At 46.4% G+C, this 17848-nt stretch overlaps 2 protein-coding genes across 3 annotated transcripts in view; both read left to right on the forward strand.

Moving 5' to 3' along the window:
* Positions 1-11423, forward strand: part of NUP205 (nucleoporin 205) — a 44578-nt gene extending 33155 nt beyond the window's left edge. The window contains exons 28-43 of one of the 2 annotated variants that reach the window (XM_075855850.1): positions 228-419; positions 556-826; positions 1914-2012; positions 2796-2944; positions 3057-3248; positions 3622-3743; positions 3960-4098; positions 4386-4512; positions 6100-6176; positions 6486-6614; positions 7721-7853; positions 8048-8235; positions 8323-8446; positions 10235-10360; positions 10443-10513; positions 11124-11423. In XM_075855850.1, coding sequence (XP_075711965.1) covers positions 228-419; positions 556-826; positions 1914-2012; positions 2796-2944; positions 3057-3248; positions 3622-3743; positions 3960-4098; positions 4386-4512; positions 6100-6176; positions 6486-6614; positions 7721-7853; positions 8048-8235; positions 8323-8446; positions 10235-10360; positions 10443-10513; positions 11124-11276 — 2292 coding nt within the window. In that variant the 3' untranslated portion in view covers positions 11277-11423. The remainder of the gene's footprint in view (positions 1-227; positions 420-555; positions 827-1913; positions 2013-2795; positions 2945-3056; positions 3249-3621; positions 3744-3959; positions 4099-4385; positions 4513-6099; positions 6177-6485; positions 6615-7720; positions 7854-8047; positions 8236-8322; positions 8447-10234; positions 10361-10442; positions 10514-11123) is intronic. The other variant, XM_075855852.1, reaches the window with a different exon arrangement.
* A 4330-nt stretch (positions 11424-15753) lies between these two features.
* STMP1 (short transmembrane mitochondrial protein 1) lies at positions 15754-17609 on the forward strand. Its single transcript, XM_075859809.1, has 3 exons — positions 15754-15866; positions 16508-16561; positions 17180-17609. The coding sequence occupies exons 1-3, from the start codon at positions 15852-15854 to the stop codon at positions 17255-17257; spliced, it is 147 nt and encodes a 48-aa protein (XP_075715924.1). The 5' UTR covers positions 15754-15851; the 3' UTR covers positions 17258-17609.
* Positions 17610-17848: the final 239 nt, after the last annotated feature.

A 17848-nucleotide genomic window follows, 5' to 3' on the forward strand; every position in this document is an offset into this window, starting at 1 on the left:
AAGCCGATCAGAAACAAAGCGGCACAGCGATCACCCGCTTAGTTGTAGCGGTCGGTGAGGGTCTCCGTGTTGGGACCGCTCGCTATGACATGTCAGAAGTTTTTTTTGAATGGTTTTTAGTTACCCTTTCGTTTTTTTTTTATGGCGCACAGTATTAGGATGTCTCCGGATCTGTCGTGTTTTCTCGTGTCCGGTTTCAGACGTCCGGTTTTCTGATGTCTCTTCAGGAAATAAACACGATCCTGCAGTACGCAGTAGAAAGAAACAAGATGTTCCAGTGTCTTCACGCCAAACGTCACGCGCTGGAGTCCTGGAGGCAGTTGGCGGAGATTATCCTGACCGCCTGTCCTCAGGATCTTATTCAAGCAGAGCAGCGACAATTGATCATCAGGGATCTACTACAAGACTTGCACGACAAGGTAAATGTATAGTCATGAGCCTGCCGGTATAGACTCCATAGAGTGCTCTTAAAGGGGTAGTCCAGGATTAGAAAAAACATGGATTTGTAATGGTCATTAGACCCGGCACTGCTTCAATATCTCTCGCTGCTTGCAGATTCTGGACGACGATGCAACTAAAGACCTGATGCCGGTGGTGGCCGGGGCCGTGTTCACTCTGACAGTGCACCTGAGCCAGTCCATACGCACGGAACAGAAGCAGCCGATGAACGCGCTCGGGGGGAATCAGTCGCAATATGTGCTCATGCTGGACGGATCCTTTGCTGCTCCTCCAGGAAAGGACACCTTGTCTGCCGGATTCACTTCCATCGGAGACTCCTCGCTTCATATGATCCTCCGGAAACTGCTGGAATTTATTCTTAAGACAGGTCAGAGCTCCAAAACTCCCGCTTGCCTTACACAAATATCTGTCTAATGTATGTGCGGTCATCATGACATCACGGAACTATCTGCCTACTAGGGGTGCTGTGTCTGAATGATGTCATCAGTTATGTACAATCTGTTGTCATCAGAGGACACATGGGTATGAGCACAAGATTAAATGATACCCCCCTAACCACAGGATAGGTGCCAACATGCTGATCGGTGGGGGTCTGACCGCTAGGACCCCCACCGATCACGAGAACAGCGGTCCCGTTTCTCCAAATGAATGGAGTGGAGGGTCGAGCATGCGCCCTGGTGCTCCATTCTCTATGGCACTGCCGGAGATAGCCGAGCGCTATACTCCTCTATCTCCGGCAGTCCCATAGACAGTGAATGCGCATGCTTGAACTTTCCATCCATTCATTCGGAGGAACGGGACTCGTGATCGGTTGCGGTCACAGGGGTCGGACCCCCACCGATCAGCATGTTATCACCGATAGTGTGTGTAGGGGGTAACATTTAATCTTGGAACAAGCCCTTTTAAAGGTGTATTCCTGCAATTGACTTCACCTACAGGAGAGATGATTAATGTCTTGATTGCTGGGGACCCCACCGATCACTAGAATGGAGGTCCTGAGCCCCCTTGCTCCTCACTGCACGACCGCAGTGAGGACGATCTTGAACGTGGCGGCGGTCGAGCATGTGCCCGCCGCTCCATTCAATGTCTATGGGACTGATGGAAATGTCTGAGCGCTGTCTAGATCAGTCCCATAGACTTTGAATGGAGCGGCGGGCACATGCTCGACCGCCGCTCCGTTCAAGATCGTCCTCACTGCGGTCGTAAAGTAGCAAAACATTTCATTAAGCAATGGTGAAGCTTTATTAAGGTCCAATCACACGCTGCAGGGGGGGGGGGGGCATGTCACCGCTGATGGATTTTGCCATTGTGTTCCTATAGAAACAATTCCTAGGACTCTCCTCGTACACAATGTGGAATTCTTTATTTCTGGCCGCTCTTTGGTCAAGGAGCAGAAGTCCCGTTAACCTGAAAACACATGACCGCTCCCTATTTTTCTTCTTCTTTATGGACAGGTGGAGGATTGCAGAGGGTACGAGCACATTTGTACGGCGCTTTACTGTATTATTTGCAAATTGCCCAGAGACCGGATGAACCAGACACTCTTGAATCAGGTAGGTGAGGGTTGATATTTACAGTGTCTGGAGAAGGGGGATGGGCAGTCCGCTATCTATTAGCGAGCACCGATCCCCCCTTTCCTGCACACACTATGGGGCTGTTTACTTACATCGCTACAGGTCCTAACCTTATACAAGGGCATAAAGGAGCCATATAGAAAAGCATAAACGATTACCTTTTTTTGCTTGATGTTGCTTTGGGGCCCTGTTACTTTAATACAGAGCACCGTTTACACATACGTGGCCTGCCTGCTGCCTCCACTAAGCTGTATACAGCTTAGCATTCTTATACAAGTGTATACAAAGATTATGTATACCGCAGCCTATGTCCCCCTTGCCCCCCAATGCTTCTAAAATGAGATATGAAGCAACTTTGCAGTAGGTCTTGATTAAAAATGTCCTACCGTTTTGTTTCTACGGCTCCTATGCTGACCTATGTGTCTCCATGGTAACAGACTACAAGCAAACCCTGTGTAGTCTGACCTGCAGTCATATTCTTTTTCTTTTATCTGTTCATTACTTTTATGCTAATATACATTCGGTAGGGTGGCGAGAAGTAGGGGACAGGTGGAAGTGAGGATGACTGCAGGATCAGACTACACAGGGTCTGTTTGTAGTCTGTTACCATGGAGACACATAGGTCTGCATAGCAGCTGTAGCCACATAACGGTAGGAGATTTTTAATCAAGACCTATTGCAAAGCTGCTTCATTTTTCATTTTAGAAGCATCCGGACAATAGAAATATAACTTTTAATTCTTGTTCTGTCTTTGGCCTCCAGCTAATAAGACCATGTGGGAGAGACTAACAGCCCCGGAAGATGTATTCAGTAAACTCCAGAGGGATAATCTCACCATATTTGAGAGCTATGGCGCCGCTCTTATGGAGGTCATCTGCAGAGATTCCTGTGACGGGCGCGAGATAGGCAGAGTAAGTAGAGATTGATGCCCAGAGCGTGGAGTATCCGCTAATTTGCAGTAAATGACAGTAAAAAAAAAAAAGAAATATATTTATAATTTTTTTTTTATTTTTTTTTCTTCAGATGTTGGCACTCGCTCTATTGGATAGGATCGTCTGCGTGGACAAGCAGCAGCAATGGCTGGTCTATCTCAGTAACAGCGGATATCTTCAGGCTCTGGTGGACAGTCTTGCACAGGATGATGTCATCTTACAGAACCTGCTGAACCCTCAGCCCCCGTTGCTGAAGGCCCTGTACATCTATGAATCTAAAATGGTACGAGAACACTGTCTTGGATGGTAAAGTTGGTATAATTTGCTGGAGACGCATTTGGGGCGGATTGGAAATGCCAATGCAAAGTCGTAACGGAGTTCTGAATGCAGCTCTGGCTGTGATTGGAGTATATCCAGGCCCATAGACATTGGATAATGGTTAACTAGGGCTCTGTTCACACTACGTCTAAACCCTACATATCCGTATGTCTTTATTTACCCGACAGAGGCCAATAGCGTGCCCTAAATAAAAAAATACTTGCGACAAGACTTAAGTCCAGATCTGTATGTTATAAGTAAAGCAAAGAATTACGAAGTGCGTCTACATTTTATGGTGCGGTTAGGTCGACATTCATATATTCTTTGTCTTTCTGCAGGCGTTCCTAACTCGTGTAGCCAAAAGCCAGCAGGGAGCCCTGGAACTATTGCGGACAGGGGTCATCATCAGACTGGCACAGTGCCAAGTATATGACATGCGTCCGGATACAGATCAACACGGGTAATGGCAGAGAATCCGGATTTTTAGATTCAAGAAGAAATTATAATATTCTTCCTACCTGCCACCACCACTAGGGGGAGCTTATGCAAACTGTTTGAACTAAATGATGTAACTAGTATAGTATTCGGTAAGCTGAGCTCCCCCTAGTGGTAGAAAAAATATATTTAAGTCTATGCAGGGGATGTACGGCAAGTTAATTCTTGTTTTTGAATTTAGACTGTATGGCATGAGAGATACCCCTGTCTTCATCCCGGCACCCTTAGAAAGGTACAGACAGATTTTATTACCCGCTCTGCAGCTTTGCCAAGTGATTCTGACCTCCAGCACCGCACAACATCTACAAGTAGCAGGACAGGTAAGTGTAAAGACAGGAGCTCAGCAAGGAAGATATCAGAATTATTAGGAAGCCTTAATGGGGTTTGCCCATATTTATACTATAGTCACATGTTCCGTAAATGTCGGGGGTCCCAGTTATCGGGATGATGGATCCAGACAGTGGCCGCACAGGCAGAACTGGAGTTAGGGAACCCTCGGATCCTCGACTATCAGACACTTATGGGATTCTCTTTTGGATATACTATAAATGTCTATAGTGGGAATATACTGTCTAGGATTTTTCTGATTTCTCCACTTTTCTGATAGGTGCTACAGTTCCTGATCGCTCATTCAGATACGATTCATGCGATTCTCCGAAGCAAAGAGGGCAGTCTCGGTTCTTTGCAGGAGCTGGCAATACTTACGGGCATTATCAGCAAAGCGGCATTACCAGGTATTTCACCACTGTCTAACCTGATATTATACTCCTAATAACACTGTAAGCCATTATGGATATCCTATGACAGAGAGCCATACATAATCCACCTGTCCCTTTAAGATCAGCACTGTCCCTTTAAGATCAGCACTGTCCCTTTAAGATCAGCACTGTCCCTTTAAGATCAGCACTGTCCCTTTAAGATCAGCACTGTCCCTTTAAGATCAGCACTGTCCCTTTAAGATCAGCACTGTCCCTTTAAGATCAGCACTGTCCCTTTATGATCAGCACTGTCCCTTTAGGATCAGCACTGTCCCTTTAAGATCAGCACTGTCCCTTTAAGATCAGCACTGTCCCTTTAAGATCAGCACTGTCCCTTTAAGATCAGCACTGTCCCTTTAAAGGGAATTTGTTGCCAGCAAAACATGTTTTTTTTTTTTAGTTAAACAATTAGTGTATAGGTGATTAAACATTGTTCTAATTTTTTTATTTTTTTTCACGAGTCAGGAAATATTATAAATTGGATTCAATTTATAATATTTCCCAGCACTGGTCACTAGATGGAACAATTCCCAAAATTGCAGCATTGCATGTGGTAAAGCAACCACATTGCTTTATGCTGCAAAATTGGGAAAAAAGCCCTCGCTCTAGTGAGCTCTCAGAATCCCCCCCCTCCTTTATACTGGCTGGTGCCGAGAGAAACGAGGGGTTTGAACGGTCTAACCTCCTACACTGTGTGTCGCCATTTTTTGAGCTAACACACAGTGTAGAAGGTTTACATACAGTAGTAAACACACACAAACACGAAAATACATAGAAATCTCTTACCTGCTCCTGCCGCCGCGGCTCCCTCCGGTCCATCCGCTCCGTCTGCTGCCGCTGCTCCATGTGCACAAGTCTGGAAGCCGCGACCGGAAGTAGTAATCTTACTGTCCGGCCGCGACTTCCGGTCCACAGGAAAATGGCGCCGGACGGCGCGCATTTCAAATCGGACTGTGTGGGAGCGGCGCATGCGCCGTTCCCCCACACACACGGCGTACACCATAGTGGATGGAACGGGCCCCGTTCGCAGTCCCTATGGGACTGGAGCTGCCGTATTCCATGTCTGTATGTGTCGTTAATCGACACATACAGAAATGGAAAAAAAATAGCAGCCCCCATAGGGAAGAAAAAGTGTAAAAATAGAAAAAAGTAACACACAAACACACAAATAAATATAAACGTTTTTAATAAAACCCTAACATAAAACTGATATAAAAAAAAAAATGTTGGTGACACTGTTCCTTTAAGATCAGCACTGTCCCTTTAAGATCAGCACTGTCCCTTTAGGGGGTGTTTCCATCTCAGACATTAATGGCATCTCCACAGGATCCCATAAATGTCTGATTGGTCTGGGTCCCACCAGTCTATATAAGTTACAGAAACAGCCAAGAACGCGGGGGACCCCTCTATGATGTCTTAAGGTTGTCGTGATGAGACGTACCCTTTTAAATATTGGCGGAGAAGCGGCATTAGATGATTCATGGCTCCTCATTGGTTCTTGGGGACGTCATTTGTGCCATTTGCCCCAATTAACGTTATTAATTTCGTTCTTTCATTCTGCAGAGGTTGTCGGTGATATGGCTTCTGTCCTGAATGAGGGTCCTATGGTCGAACTGCACGGACACGTTGGCCGATTCCAGGTAATGTGTATATCGGGGAACCTGGTTAGGGGCTACATAGAAGACCGCCGTGCAACGTTATCCTAGAGACTGTTCCCTAATAAGATCAGTAAAGTGGCGGACTTCTACATGGTGGCCTATTCATTTGAATGGGTGACATGTAATACCACAATTCTCCTGCAGTGGCCGCTGCAGGAGAAATGTGCAGCCACCTGAAGCTTTTCTTGGTGATTTACAACTGATCGATCCTTATCTAGAAAAATATTTTAATATAAAAACAATACTAATTCTAAACCGGGTGTTTTTTCCCCGGTACATCTTGTTTTTCAGCGCCTTTGCTTGTCTTTGTTAAACCGCTTTGGAGGTTCCGACAAACTCCGCCAGCTCAATTTACAGGACGACGGCTCCCACGTAGATGGAGTCAGCACGAAGGACGACATGGAGCTGGCAATGCAGCAGGTGAGGCAGCCAGGAGCTCTGCCCCCTACATGCCTCCTAGTATATTACATGGTCAAACTCAATGTCCGATCCCCGAGACCTCTGTACTAGGATATGGATAATACAGGGAGCTCTATCAGGGGGCAAACATGAGCAGGTGCACCCCAATTTACCGACATGATGCGTCCTTGCTTGTTTTAGGGATGTCTCCTGTCCAGAGATCTGTATGAGAATTATACCGTATACCTAGCGCTAGTGTGGAAAAACCTTGCCACCGTTTTCCGGTGCGTATTTTCACCTGTAAAAAGCTGCGTGGGCAAAGACGTCATTGCCGGAGGCCGGCCGGTTTTAGTGCTGCAGTTTTTCGCGGCGGACATTCCGGGCGGAAAACCACCACAGTTAGGTGTGCGTTTTCTGCGGAAGACAGGGCGGGTGCGCTGCGCGCTATCCCGCAGTGTATCCGCCATTTGTGAACGCAGCCTGTAGGCGTTTTCCTGTTTTGGCAAATGAAGCAGTCACAGGTGCACAGTTCGTTGCAGTGTATCGCCTCTCTTTCTTGTAACAAGCCATACACCTGTGTCCGTTGGACATGGCCTGGACAGGTTTTAGCTTCTGGATGTAAAGATGGGTTTCAGTCACTGACACCAAGCAGGGGTCTTGAAAATGGTGAGAAATTGACAAGGGAAAGTATTTTATAAAGGTGCAGAACTTTTTATTACACAGTGAATCTGCTTTATTTGCATAAAAGTGTGAAACTTTTTTTGTTTTTTTATTAGCCTGCATTCACACAGTTTTCTGCCGTCACGCCGATTTTCGCCATTGAGCGCCGCGGGCAAAAACACGCCACAAAATACGTTTTCTCTGCCTCCCATTGATGTCAATGGGAGGTGAGAGACGTAATCGCCCGAAGATAGGGCATGTCCCTTCTTTTTCCCGCGAGCCGTTTTTTACGCTCGCAGGAAAAACGTGCCTCCGCCTCCCATTGAAATCAATGGGAGGTGTTTTCGGACGTTTTTTGGCGCGTTTTCGGACCCGCCTTCCGCATCAAAAAACTCCATGTGAACTGACCCTTAGGTGACTGTTACTAGTTTTTCATGTTATTTTTATAGATTTTTTTTTATTCCTAGATCTGTTCCAACGTGATGGAGTACTGCCATACCCTGATGCTGCAGAATTCCCCCAACCTCAAGCAAATGGTGTGTCTCTTCACCCCCAGCCTGACGGAGAGCAGCAGCGGCAGCCGAGATACCTCCAGAATAGGTAAGTAGCGAGTATTACCGTATGAGAGGAAATAAAACCACTTGATGTTCTGACCTGCAATACCACCAACAACCTATGGACAAGAGTGGCGCTGTTTCTGAAGGGAAAATAAAGCAGCCATGTTTTCATAATCTCATACAATCCCTTTAAATACTCTGCACTGCTGTCTTGTATTCTTGTTCACAACTTTACAGAAATTCGGTTTCCCGTTACAGAAGCCCAGACCTCGCTGTTTCCCTCCTGGCGACTCCCCGGTTTGGGCATCGTGTTGTCCCTGTTAAAACAATGCTCCGGCGATTTCTTCACATACTACGACATCCACCGACAGAGCGTCAGCAAATTACAGAACGTGGAGCAACTGCCCCCGGATGAGATCAAAGAGGTACCGCTCCGGCTCTCCTCCGTCCTCGCATCGTACGGACCCCGTCCTCTTTCTGACTTGTTGATTTCTTTATTTTTTATATCCCAGCTGTGCCAGTCCGAGACACCAGTCGGTGTCGATAAAATATCTACCACCCAGAAATATCTGCTGGCGCGGCGGAGGCTGGTGAAGCTCATCAATAGCAGAGCCAAGCTGCTGTCCGTCTGCTGCTGTATCCTCTCCGCTGTGTTATAATAGACGGGGGAGGGGGAGTCCGATCTCAGCACTTGTGTATGGTCCTCCCTGGATACCGCAGACCGTCCTTTGGCGCTGCTCGAAGGTCCACGCGGTCAGATAGTCTGTGTTACGGAAATTGGCGAACTGTGACCCCCCCCCCCCCCTTCAAAGGAGTTTTCAGTTTATCCGTATTTATGACATCGCTGGGTAATTGAGAGGGGAACCCTCCGCTGTGATGTCATGTGCCCTAAAAGGGCGTAGGGACTGGCGTCCTGACAGGGACAACACCTTTTAACCTCTTCCCACGTTCCGATGTACGTGATGGTCATCACGCAGGAGCCCAGCTGTGACTGATCGCCGGTCTCCTGCCGCAACGATGGCTCCGATCCTGGCCATTTAACCCTTTGAATACAGCGGTCCATAGTGACTGTGGCATTTAAGTGGTTACAAAGGCCCCCGCCCCAGGCTTGCCAGGCCTGTATGCCTATAGGACTAATAGACTGCCTGCCTGTTTTAGACTAAGGCTATGTTCACACTGAGTTTTTTGCAGGCAGAAAATCCTGGCTGGAAAAATCATCTCTGGTATTTTGGAAGTGGTTTTGCCGCGTTTTTTGGTTTTTTTTACGTGTTTTTTTTAGCTATTCAACAGAAAGATGGAATAACCGCGAGCGTTTTTTTATCGAAAAAGGCGCCAAAAAAGCGTTTATTTCCATCTCCCATTGATTTCAATGGGGTTTTTGAGGCGGAAAAAGCCTCAAGATGGGGCATGTCGCTTCTTTTTCCCGCAAGCGTTTTTTTTGCTCGCGGTAAAAAAACGCCTCCACCTGTCGGCCGTTTTTTGCAGCGGTTTCCGTGGCAAAAACAGCGGCAAAAAAACTCTGTGTGAACAGGGCCTTAGAACAGCGATCAGAAGATCGCATGGTGAAGTCCCCTAGGGGGGATTAATTTAAAAACAAATGCACATTAAAAACCAAAATAAAATCATTTTTTTCATAAAGGCGGTTTTATTTTGGAAAAGCGTAAAAAAAGAAAATGACCCATATATGGTATTGCCGCAACGGTAGCGATCCGAACAATAAAGTTATTACGCTCTTTAAACCGCATGATAAATTCAGTGCAAAAAAAATGTAAATGATGAAATTACTTTTTCTTCACCCCCCCAAAAAGTCAATCAATAAGTCACATGTACCCCAAAATGGTACAAATGAAAACAACATCTCATCCCTAAAAATACAACCACGAAACGGCTACGAGGACAGAGAAAGACAAATTAGTTACGGCTCTTGGAATGCGACGATGGAAAAACGAAAAAGAATGCTTTGTATTTAAGGGGTTAATAGAACACTCCGGGCGAAACTGATACACGGTGTTCTGTCTAGTGCAGGGCTGGAGGGGGCGGTGCTTTGGATCCCAGTGTCAGGCCCCTCCCCCTCGGTCCTTCCATAAGGCATAACTCACGGCGCCAGTTCTACCCAGAGTTTTATTTAAAGTGCCAGTGGGTCTGATTGGGTAAGACACGGACTCTCACCCTCCTACTGACTCTCACCCTCCTACTGACTCTCACCCTCCTACTGACTCTCACCCTCCTACTGTCTCTCACCCTCCTACTGTCTCTCACCCTCCTACTGACTCTCACCCTCCTACTGACTCTTACCCTCCTACTGCCTGTTATAGGGTTGGTCTGGGCCTTCCTTTGTGATTCTGTGTACCCCAGGGGATCTACACTCTTATGGGGGCACCTCTATATTTATTGCATGTTGTACTTAACCAGCTGTTAAAATAGATATCATAGAAACCTGCCTCTTCATCCTATGGCGCCACCTAGAGTATTACCTGCTTCAGTGCACCCCGAATGACAGCCAGGACTCCCTATTCTCCAATGCATCTTTTACTAGCAGAAGATTTCAAGGTAAATTGTAATAATCCGCTGCCGGAACAGCGCAGACAAGTGGCGGAAGACGAAAATCTTGACTTTTGCTTTTTCTCCGCAGACACACTAAATGGCGACCGTAACACCGACCTCAGGGCGCCGAACAAACTGAGCCAGCAGGACATAGAAATGGTGAGTACTTAAAGGGACACTAACCCGAAAATTGGCATTTTTTATAATGGCGCAGGAGCGGGTGAGATCGCTCTGATCTAAAGATGGAAATGTCTCTGACCACGGGGGCAGGGGTTTTTCTTCACTTCCTGTCCTATTAAAGAATACTCCAATCGGCTTCTCTAAGGCCTGAAATGACTGATACCAGGGAGCAATAGATTGCACTCGACTGCTAAGCAAATTATTGGCATTAATAGGTCGTCAATATGAAATCTGCCTACTGATGACGAGATACCTGCGCCGCCGCCTTAACTTTAATTGTACTGGAATGTATTTGGAGAAGTTATTCATTTAAAGGGGTAGTCCCATCTCGACTATTTATGGCATATCCACAGGATCGGCCACAAACGTCTGGTAGGTGCAGGGAGTACCCAGACCCCCAACTCGGCTAAGGTGGCGGAGAATGATGGGGGAGGGGTAGTCTCATGTGCGCGGCTCCCTCCACTCCTGTAGGAGTTACGGAAACCGCCGAGCGTTCCTGTTCGGAATACCCCTTTAAGGACAAGATTAGGACACATCCGGACACTTGCCTAATACGAGGGTCTAATTCTTTTTTTTTTTTTATCTACAGCTTCAGAGAGAAGGTGCGAACCTCTTTGGGGAGTCCCTGCAGAAGAGACTGTTGGATATCGAGAGCATGTACTGTAAAGTGCGATCCCGGCACAGCTTCATCCAGGCCCTGCTCAGGCGGATCCGAGGTCTCCTACGAGTATCCAGAGCATGAGCCGCACCGAGAAAGAAAGAAAAAAAAAATCTAAATGTACACAATAAATTTTCTACCTTCTAAGTTATGGACGGACTTTTCCACTTTTTCCAGATGTACGAAAAATAAATATCACTTTTTTTATTGCCATTAAAATTTTTCCTTTCATATGGCGGTAACGTTGTGTTTGCCTTCCTTCAAAATGGGGGTACGGTCAAATTCCTTTAATCCGGCATCCGATAATCCACAATGTCTGATCATCCAGAACGGCAACGTAATGTGGAGTCCCATAAGAACTGGAGACCGAGTCCAAATTCTTTTAATTCATGTTCTAATATATCTATAGTTTTGTTTTTCTGATACACAGCTCCAAATCCCCTGCATAGATAGTTAAATGATAAAATTCGGACTCCTTGCAGACACCACTAGGGGGAGCTCACGGAAGACAGATCTGTTATGGAGTTCAATGGGAGTTGTATAAATACATATGCAGTGAGCTCCCCCTAGTGGTGGTTGCAGGCAGTTAGAATTTTATTATTTAATGCCGTTAATCTTATTAGGGAGTTTTGAATAAATATTGGGGGTCCCCCGTTTTTGTCATTCATCTATTAGCTGGATCAGACAGCGGCTACAAAAAGCTGTGGAGGACCCGGCACATCCGTACATTATACAAACAGCCTATTAATTTTAGAGGGAACTGTAATACTTAATTTCTCCTGTGGTGGCGCTGCAGGAGAATTGAACACATGCCAGGTTTTACCACAAACTACACCTGATCGCTTGGGGGTCCCTACATCTAAACACCCATCTGTTCATATTCCAGGGACTTCTCTAACAAAGTTAACATACAATTCAATACTATGGCAGTATAAGGGTCAGTTCACACAGAGGCGATTTTGAGCGTTTTTTTGGCACGGTTTCTGCATCAAAAAACGCCAAAAACCGGTGTGAACTAGGCCTAAAGGGTAAGGAGCGCTATCTAGGATTGTCTTCCTGTAGGTTCTACAAGTGAATTTTAGATGTTCTTTTACAACCGTCCAATAATCCAGAATATCTGATAATCTGGCGCCTGAAAATACAAATCAAGTGAGTGCCGGGATTTTGTCTATACTAGGTGCCGGATTAAAGACCTTTTCAAGTAGATCTAGCGAAGATTATACTACTACAACTCTCATTGTTTTCTGTTGCATGAGTGAGCCGGAGCTAAAACCAGTCTGTGTAGCATGGAGAAGCAGTCTCTCACGGGTAGAACTGATCGATTCTCATAAGGGCTTCCTGCAGCCACCACTAGGGGGAGCTCACTATACTGTCTTATTGAGTTTAATGTATAACAGTATGCAGTGAGCTCCCCCTAGTGGTGACTGCAGGCAGACAGAATTGTTTATTTTACTCTATGTCTATGCAGGGGATTTGGAGCTCTGTCAGAAAAATGGAGCTCCGACCCCTATAAAGAAATATATATGAGGAAATTAATCTGCGCAGAATTTTTAAGATCGTTGTAAAAAAAATATAAAATGGGATAATTTACTCGGAGTTCATTCTTCTGTACTGTCCTCTGACACAGTATGGAGGAGGGGGAGCAGGGGCACTCACAAGGGGGGGTGGGATTTCCATTTGCATGGAAATCCCCCCTGTGACCAGGGCCGGATTATCATTGGAGCTCCAGGCCACGCTATCCCCCTGCCTGAGGGGGGCCTGCGTCACTGGAGGATGGTGTGGGAACGAGGACAGGTGAGTTTTCTTGTTGCGTGGGGCACTAATTACATCCGTGGCATTATATACAGGGGGCAGTGTGTGGCACTATGCTGGTTATTAACGCTACGTGGAGTGGCCGGCACATATATCCACTAGCTTAGCCCTTTATAGTTGAGCTTGTAATATTAAGGCCATGTTCACACAGGGCATACACGCTGTATATATCCACCCTGGAACCCACAGGTTGTGCGGTTTTTTGGGTGGAATGTCTGCTGCGGAAAACGGTGGTAAAAAACAAACAAAAACAAAGCTTATACTTACCCCGGGAACTGTAGTCATGGCGACGCCTCTCAGTTGTCAGTCCAGCCCGACCTCCTGGGATGACGTTTCATCCCATGTGACCGCTGCAACCTGTGATTGGCTGTAGTCGTCACATGGGGTGAAACGTCATCCCTGGAGGCCGGCCTGGACGGTGAAGTATAGAGATCTGGGTATAAGGTGTTTTTTTTTTGTGAGTTGCGATTTTTGCTTCGTAATCGCAGCTTTTCCGTTGCAAAAATCGCAACATCTGCTACTTGTGGCAGGTTTTACCTCCCCATTGAATTCAATGAGGAAAACACGCGACAGAAAAGCAGCGATTCCGCAGCATAAATGGACACGCTGCGGATTAATATACCGCGCCGCAGATCAATTTCTGGGCGGTTTTTCAACTGTTTTTTTAGATGAGATTTCTTCACGGCTCCTCCACTCTGCCGCTACTGTCGGGGGATGTTCACACGCAGGGTTTTCAGACGTAATTCTGGCATTTTACGCCTCGAATTCCGCCTAAAAAAACGCCCTTAATACGCCTACAAACATCTGCCCGTTGCTTTCAATGGCTTTTACAATGTTCTGTTCCCACGAGGTGTCATTTTACGCGTCGCTGTCAAGAGACGGCGCGTAAAATGACGGCTCGTTAGAAGAAGTGCAGGACTCTTCTTGGGACGTTTTTCATAGACTCTATTGAAAACCGCTCCAAAAACGCCCGTAAAAAAACGCGAGTTGTTAAAAATCGTCTGAAAATCAGGAGATGTGCGTCCGTGTGCTGTCCGTGATTGACTTCAATGGGTGCGTGATGCGCAAAAAATGCACAGGTATAGGACATGCAGTAAGTTTTACGCAGCGGACACACGCTGCGAGAAAAACACGGAATGTCTGAATGGCCCCGTTGACTTACATAGGCCCGTGCGACGCGCGAAACACGGATGTGAAATACGCTCGTGTGAATAAGGCCTTAAGGATACGTGTGTATATACCCAAAGGGCTCGGCTGGTGGATACGTGCAGACCAATGCTCGTAGCCTAAAAACCAGCGACGAATCTAAGGCTATGTTCACACGCTTAACAAAAAACGGCTGAAAATACGGAGCGGTTATCAAGGGAAAACACCTGATTTTTAGACGTTTTTTAAGCCACTCGTGATTTTCACTGCATTTTTGGAGCGGTTTTTCTATAGAGTCAATGAAAAATGGCTCCAAAAACCGTCCCAAGAAGTGACATGCACTTCTTTTTCGCAGTCGTCTTTTTACGTGCGGTATTTGGGAAAACAGGGTGTAAAAAAACACCCCGTTGGAATAGAACGCCAATTGAAATCAAAGGGCAGATGTTTGGAGGCGTTCTGCTTCCGTTTTTTTCAGCCATTTTTTGTGGCGTAAACGCCCCTGAAATACGCCTAAAAACACTGTGTGCGTACACCCTTAATGAAAGACGGCTCCAAAAACGGCTCAAGAAGTGACACACATTTTTTTTATGGGGCGTTTTTTTACGCGCCGTTTTTAAAGACGGCCACTTAAAAAACGCCCCATAGGAACGGAACAACGTTTTTCTCATTGAAATCAATGGGCGGATGTTTGGAGGCGTTCCTCCCCTGTATTTTTTGCCGTTTTTTGGAGTGTTTACGGCCCAAAAACGGCTTGAAATAGGTCGTGTGACCATACCCTCAGGCCGGGTTCACACACCCTATTTACGGACGTAATTCGGGCGTTTTAGCCTCGAATTATGTCCGGAAATACGGCTCCAAAGCGTCGGCAAACATCTGCCCATTCATTTGAATGGGTTTTACGATGTTCTGTGCCGACGGTCATTTTTTTTACGCGCCGCTGTCAAAAGACGGCGCGTAAAAAAGACGCCCGCGTGAAAGAAGTGCCTGTCACTTCTTGAGACGTAATTGGAGCCATTTTCCCTTGACTCCATGGAAAAACAGCTCCGTAATTTCAGCCGTAACGTAGGCTGCCGTGTGAACATACCCTCACTCATTTTAAAAAGTATGCCCTCGGAAAGCTCCCCTCTATGTTCACACGTTGATTCCAATGAGAAAAACGGCGTTCTGTTCCGACGTGCCGTTTTTTTTACAAAGAAAAAAATACGGCCGCGAAAAAGGAGCGCAAGACACTTCTTGGGATGTTTTTTGAGCCGTTTTTCAATGACTATTGAAAACAGCCTAAAAAACGCAGCGAAAATCGCGAGTGTCTTAAAAATGTCTTTGAGTTTGCGTGTGAACATAGCCTTAAAATCCTGTGTTTGATTTGGGGGCAGGGGCGATGACGACAAATAAGAGGGCACTGAACTCACATGCAAGAGGACTTCTGCGTTTATATGGACATGTGACGTCTAATAGGCTTATAATTTACAGTAGTGAGTACATTTTACCTTATATATAGATAATATACACATACTGTATATATAAATGGTGAAATGGCATTCTCAGGACTGACCACCAGAGGTCACTACACCTCCGTAGACCACTGCACAGCAAAACTTGCCCAATTTAAAGATGGCTGCCTGACCACTTCCTGAAGCTGCCCAACCACTTCCTGTTCCTCTGGAGGAGTTGAAGCCTGTGCTGGGAGGAGAAGCTGCTACAATGTTTCAGTTCCTGGTAAGTTTCATTAGTTTGGAAGGGACGGTTAACCCTTTTTAGTCAGGGGGGCATGGGGCTGGAGATTAGAGGGAGTCCCTGTATTTCATGGGTTGGTGATACTGAATGCCAGCAAGGGCACAGGAGGGCGGTTCGTGACTCTCAGCTTCCATTATTTCTTCCTAAAACTTACCTTAGATACGTTACTAAAAGTTTTCTGCCCCTCCTCCATCTGTGTATAATATGTTTCATTTTACTTAAAGGGGAGTTCCACTTTAAACTGTTATGAATCATGTTAGAAGATGTTGGGGGTTAATGAGTTAAAGAGCCATGAGATCCTGAGAATGAAGGCGCTGCAGCTTTAAGTATTAACCCCTCCAGTGCTCCAAAGTCTCAGATGGCGTTCTGGTCCGGAAAGGAAGTGATCGGTGACCACCTTGTTTCCTCCATGATGCCGGCAGCGCAGGGACAGCTAAAGCCGCAAACAGCGCCTCCTATCTCAGCTTCCTAGGCCTATGAGAGTGCGACACTGGAGGAGGGGTGTAACCTTGTAGATGCATGGGAGCTGCATACACAAAACGATAGACACTTATTTTCCAAGATGCCTCATATGAACTTGGGATAGAAACTTATGACTTTGACTCCTGTGTTTTCCGCTGCAGCTGGGATTTGCCTTCGGAAATGTGGTGGGGATGTACCTTGCGCAGAACTATGAGGTAAGTGGAAGATGCGGTGAGGCCGCACGGGGTCTTGTAAAAGCTAGTCCCAAATCTTGGTCTCTTTGCTTTTTGTCGCTGTAACTCCCCCCCCCCCCCCAGCTGTTGTTGACCTGGGAAACACTTGCCCTATGAAATGAGGCAGCGCCCATGTCAAAGGGGACCCCCGATGACCTCATCATTGTGTTTATAGGGCATATAGAAAGAGGTTGCCCAAACACATCAATCCTATTTTTAATTAAAGGAACACTGCGGGTAAAACGAGTGACTAGTGCAATGTCTGACTTCTCTTTTGCAATTTCGGTGTCATGCCCCGCCCCCAGCGCTAGACATAACATAGCGTGATCAGAGGGACGCCGGCCTATATATGGCCGCTCTAGATCCAACCCATGTGAAGAAATTGACCCTATTAGTTGTGGTGCCCTAATGCAAAGGACGAGCCGACTTATGTGGAATCTTTCAGGTGATCCCTCTCAGCCAATATAGCAAAAACTCCCACCACCTGCCCCCAATTTGGACTTTGGGTGACGCCGACCCCCATTGTAAATGTCGCTTTGTTTTTTTTGTACCTTCTATATATCTTTCCCGCCTCTTATATTCTGTTTCACCCTTCTCAAGGTGCCCGATATAGGAAAAAAAGTTGAAAACTTCAAGAAGGACTTGGAAGCCAAAAAGAAACCTCCCAACGATAAGTGACAAAAATAAGCCGCCGTGAACCGGTAACTCCTCCTCTTTTTAGTAGACGCGGTATATATATATATCTCTCTCTCTCTCTATGAGCTGCAGTAGAGACATGAGACGGAGTTCGCCAACAACCTGGAGGATTGAGCTCCGACCTGGGGCTCCGGACAGCTGGACCCGTTATGTGGCCCCTTACTCCAATGGGCATTTTCCAAAGATTTCCGTGACTGCTGATCTCCTGCACCCCGGGGGGCATTTGTGATGGTTTCCACTATCCTGGGGCAGTTATACTGCGCCGCCACGTGTTACTCCGATACCTGTTGCTTGTAGCTGTTGAAGGGTTTAATAAAGTGATCTGTTTATTGGTCGACGGACAGTTTTTGGGATCTATAGATTTCGGAAACCTGTAATATGCCCGATCAGGGTTGTACTAATAGGTGCCCACCAAACCACCTCAAGTGCCAACCAGTGGGCAGGGAAATGACATGTCTGGTAATCCCCCTCCCCGTGAGACTTTTTAGTGGGACGGTTCTGTGGATTCTCATAGAAAGTTTAAAAAAGTTTTCAAAAATTTCTAGTATTGGTCCGTACACCCCGACCTGACCA

The sequence above is a fragment of the Rhinoderma darwinii genome, chromosome 3, assembly GCF_050947455.1.
Source record: "Rhinoderma darwinii isolate aRhiDar2 chromosome 3, aRhiDar2.hap1, whole genome shotgun sequence".
NCBI lineage: Eukaryota > Metazoa > Chordata > Amphibia > Anura > Rhinodermatidae > Rhinoderma > Rhinoderma darwinii.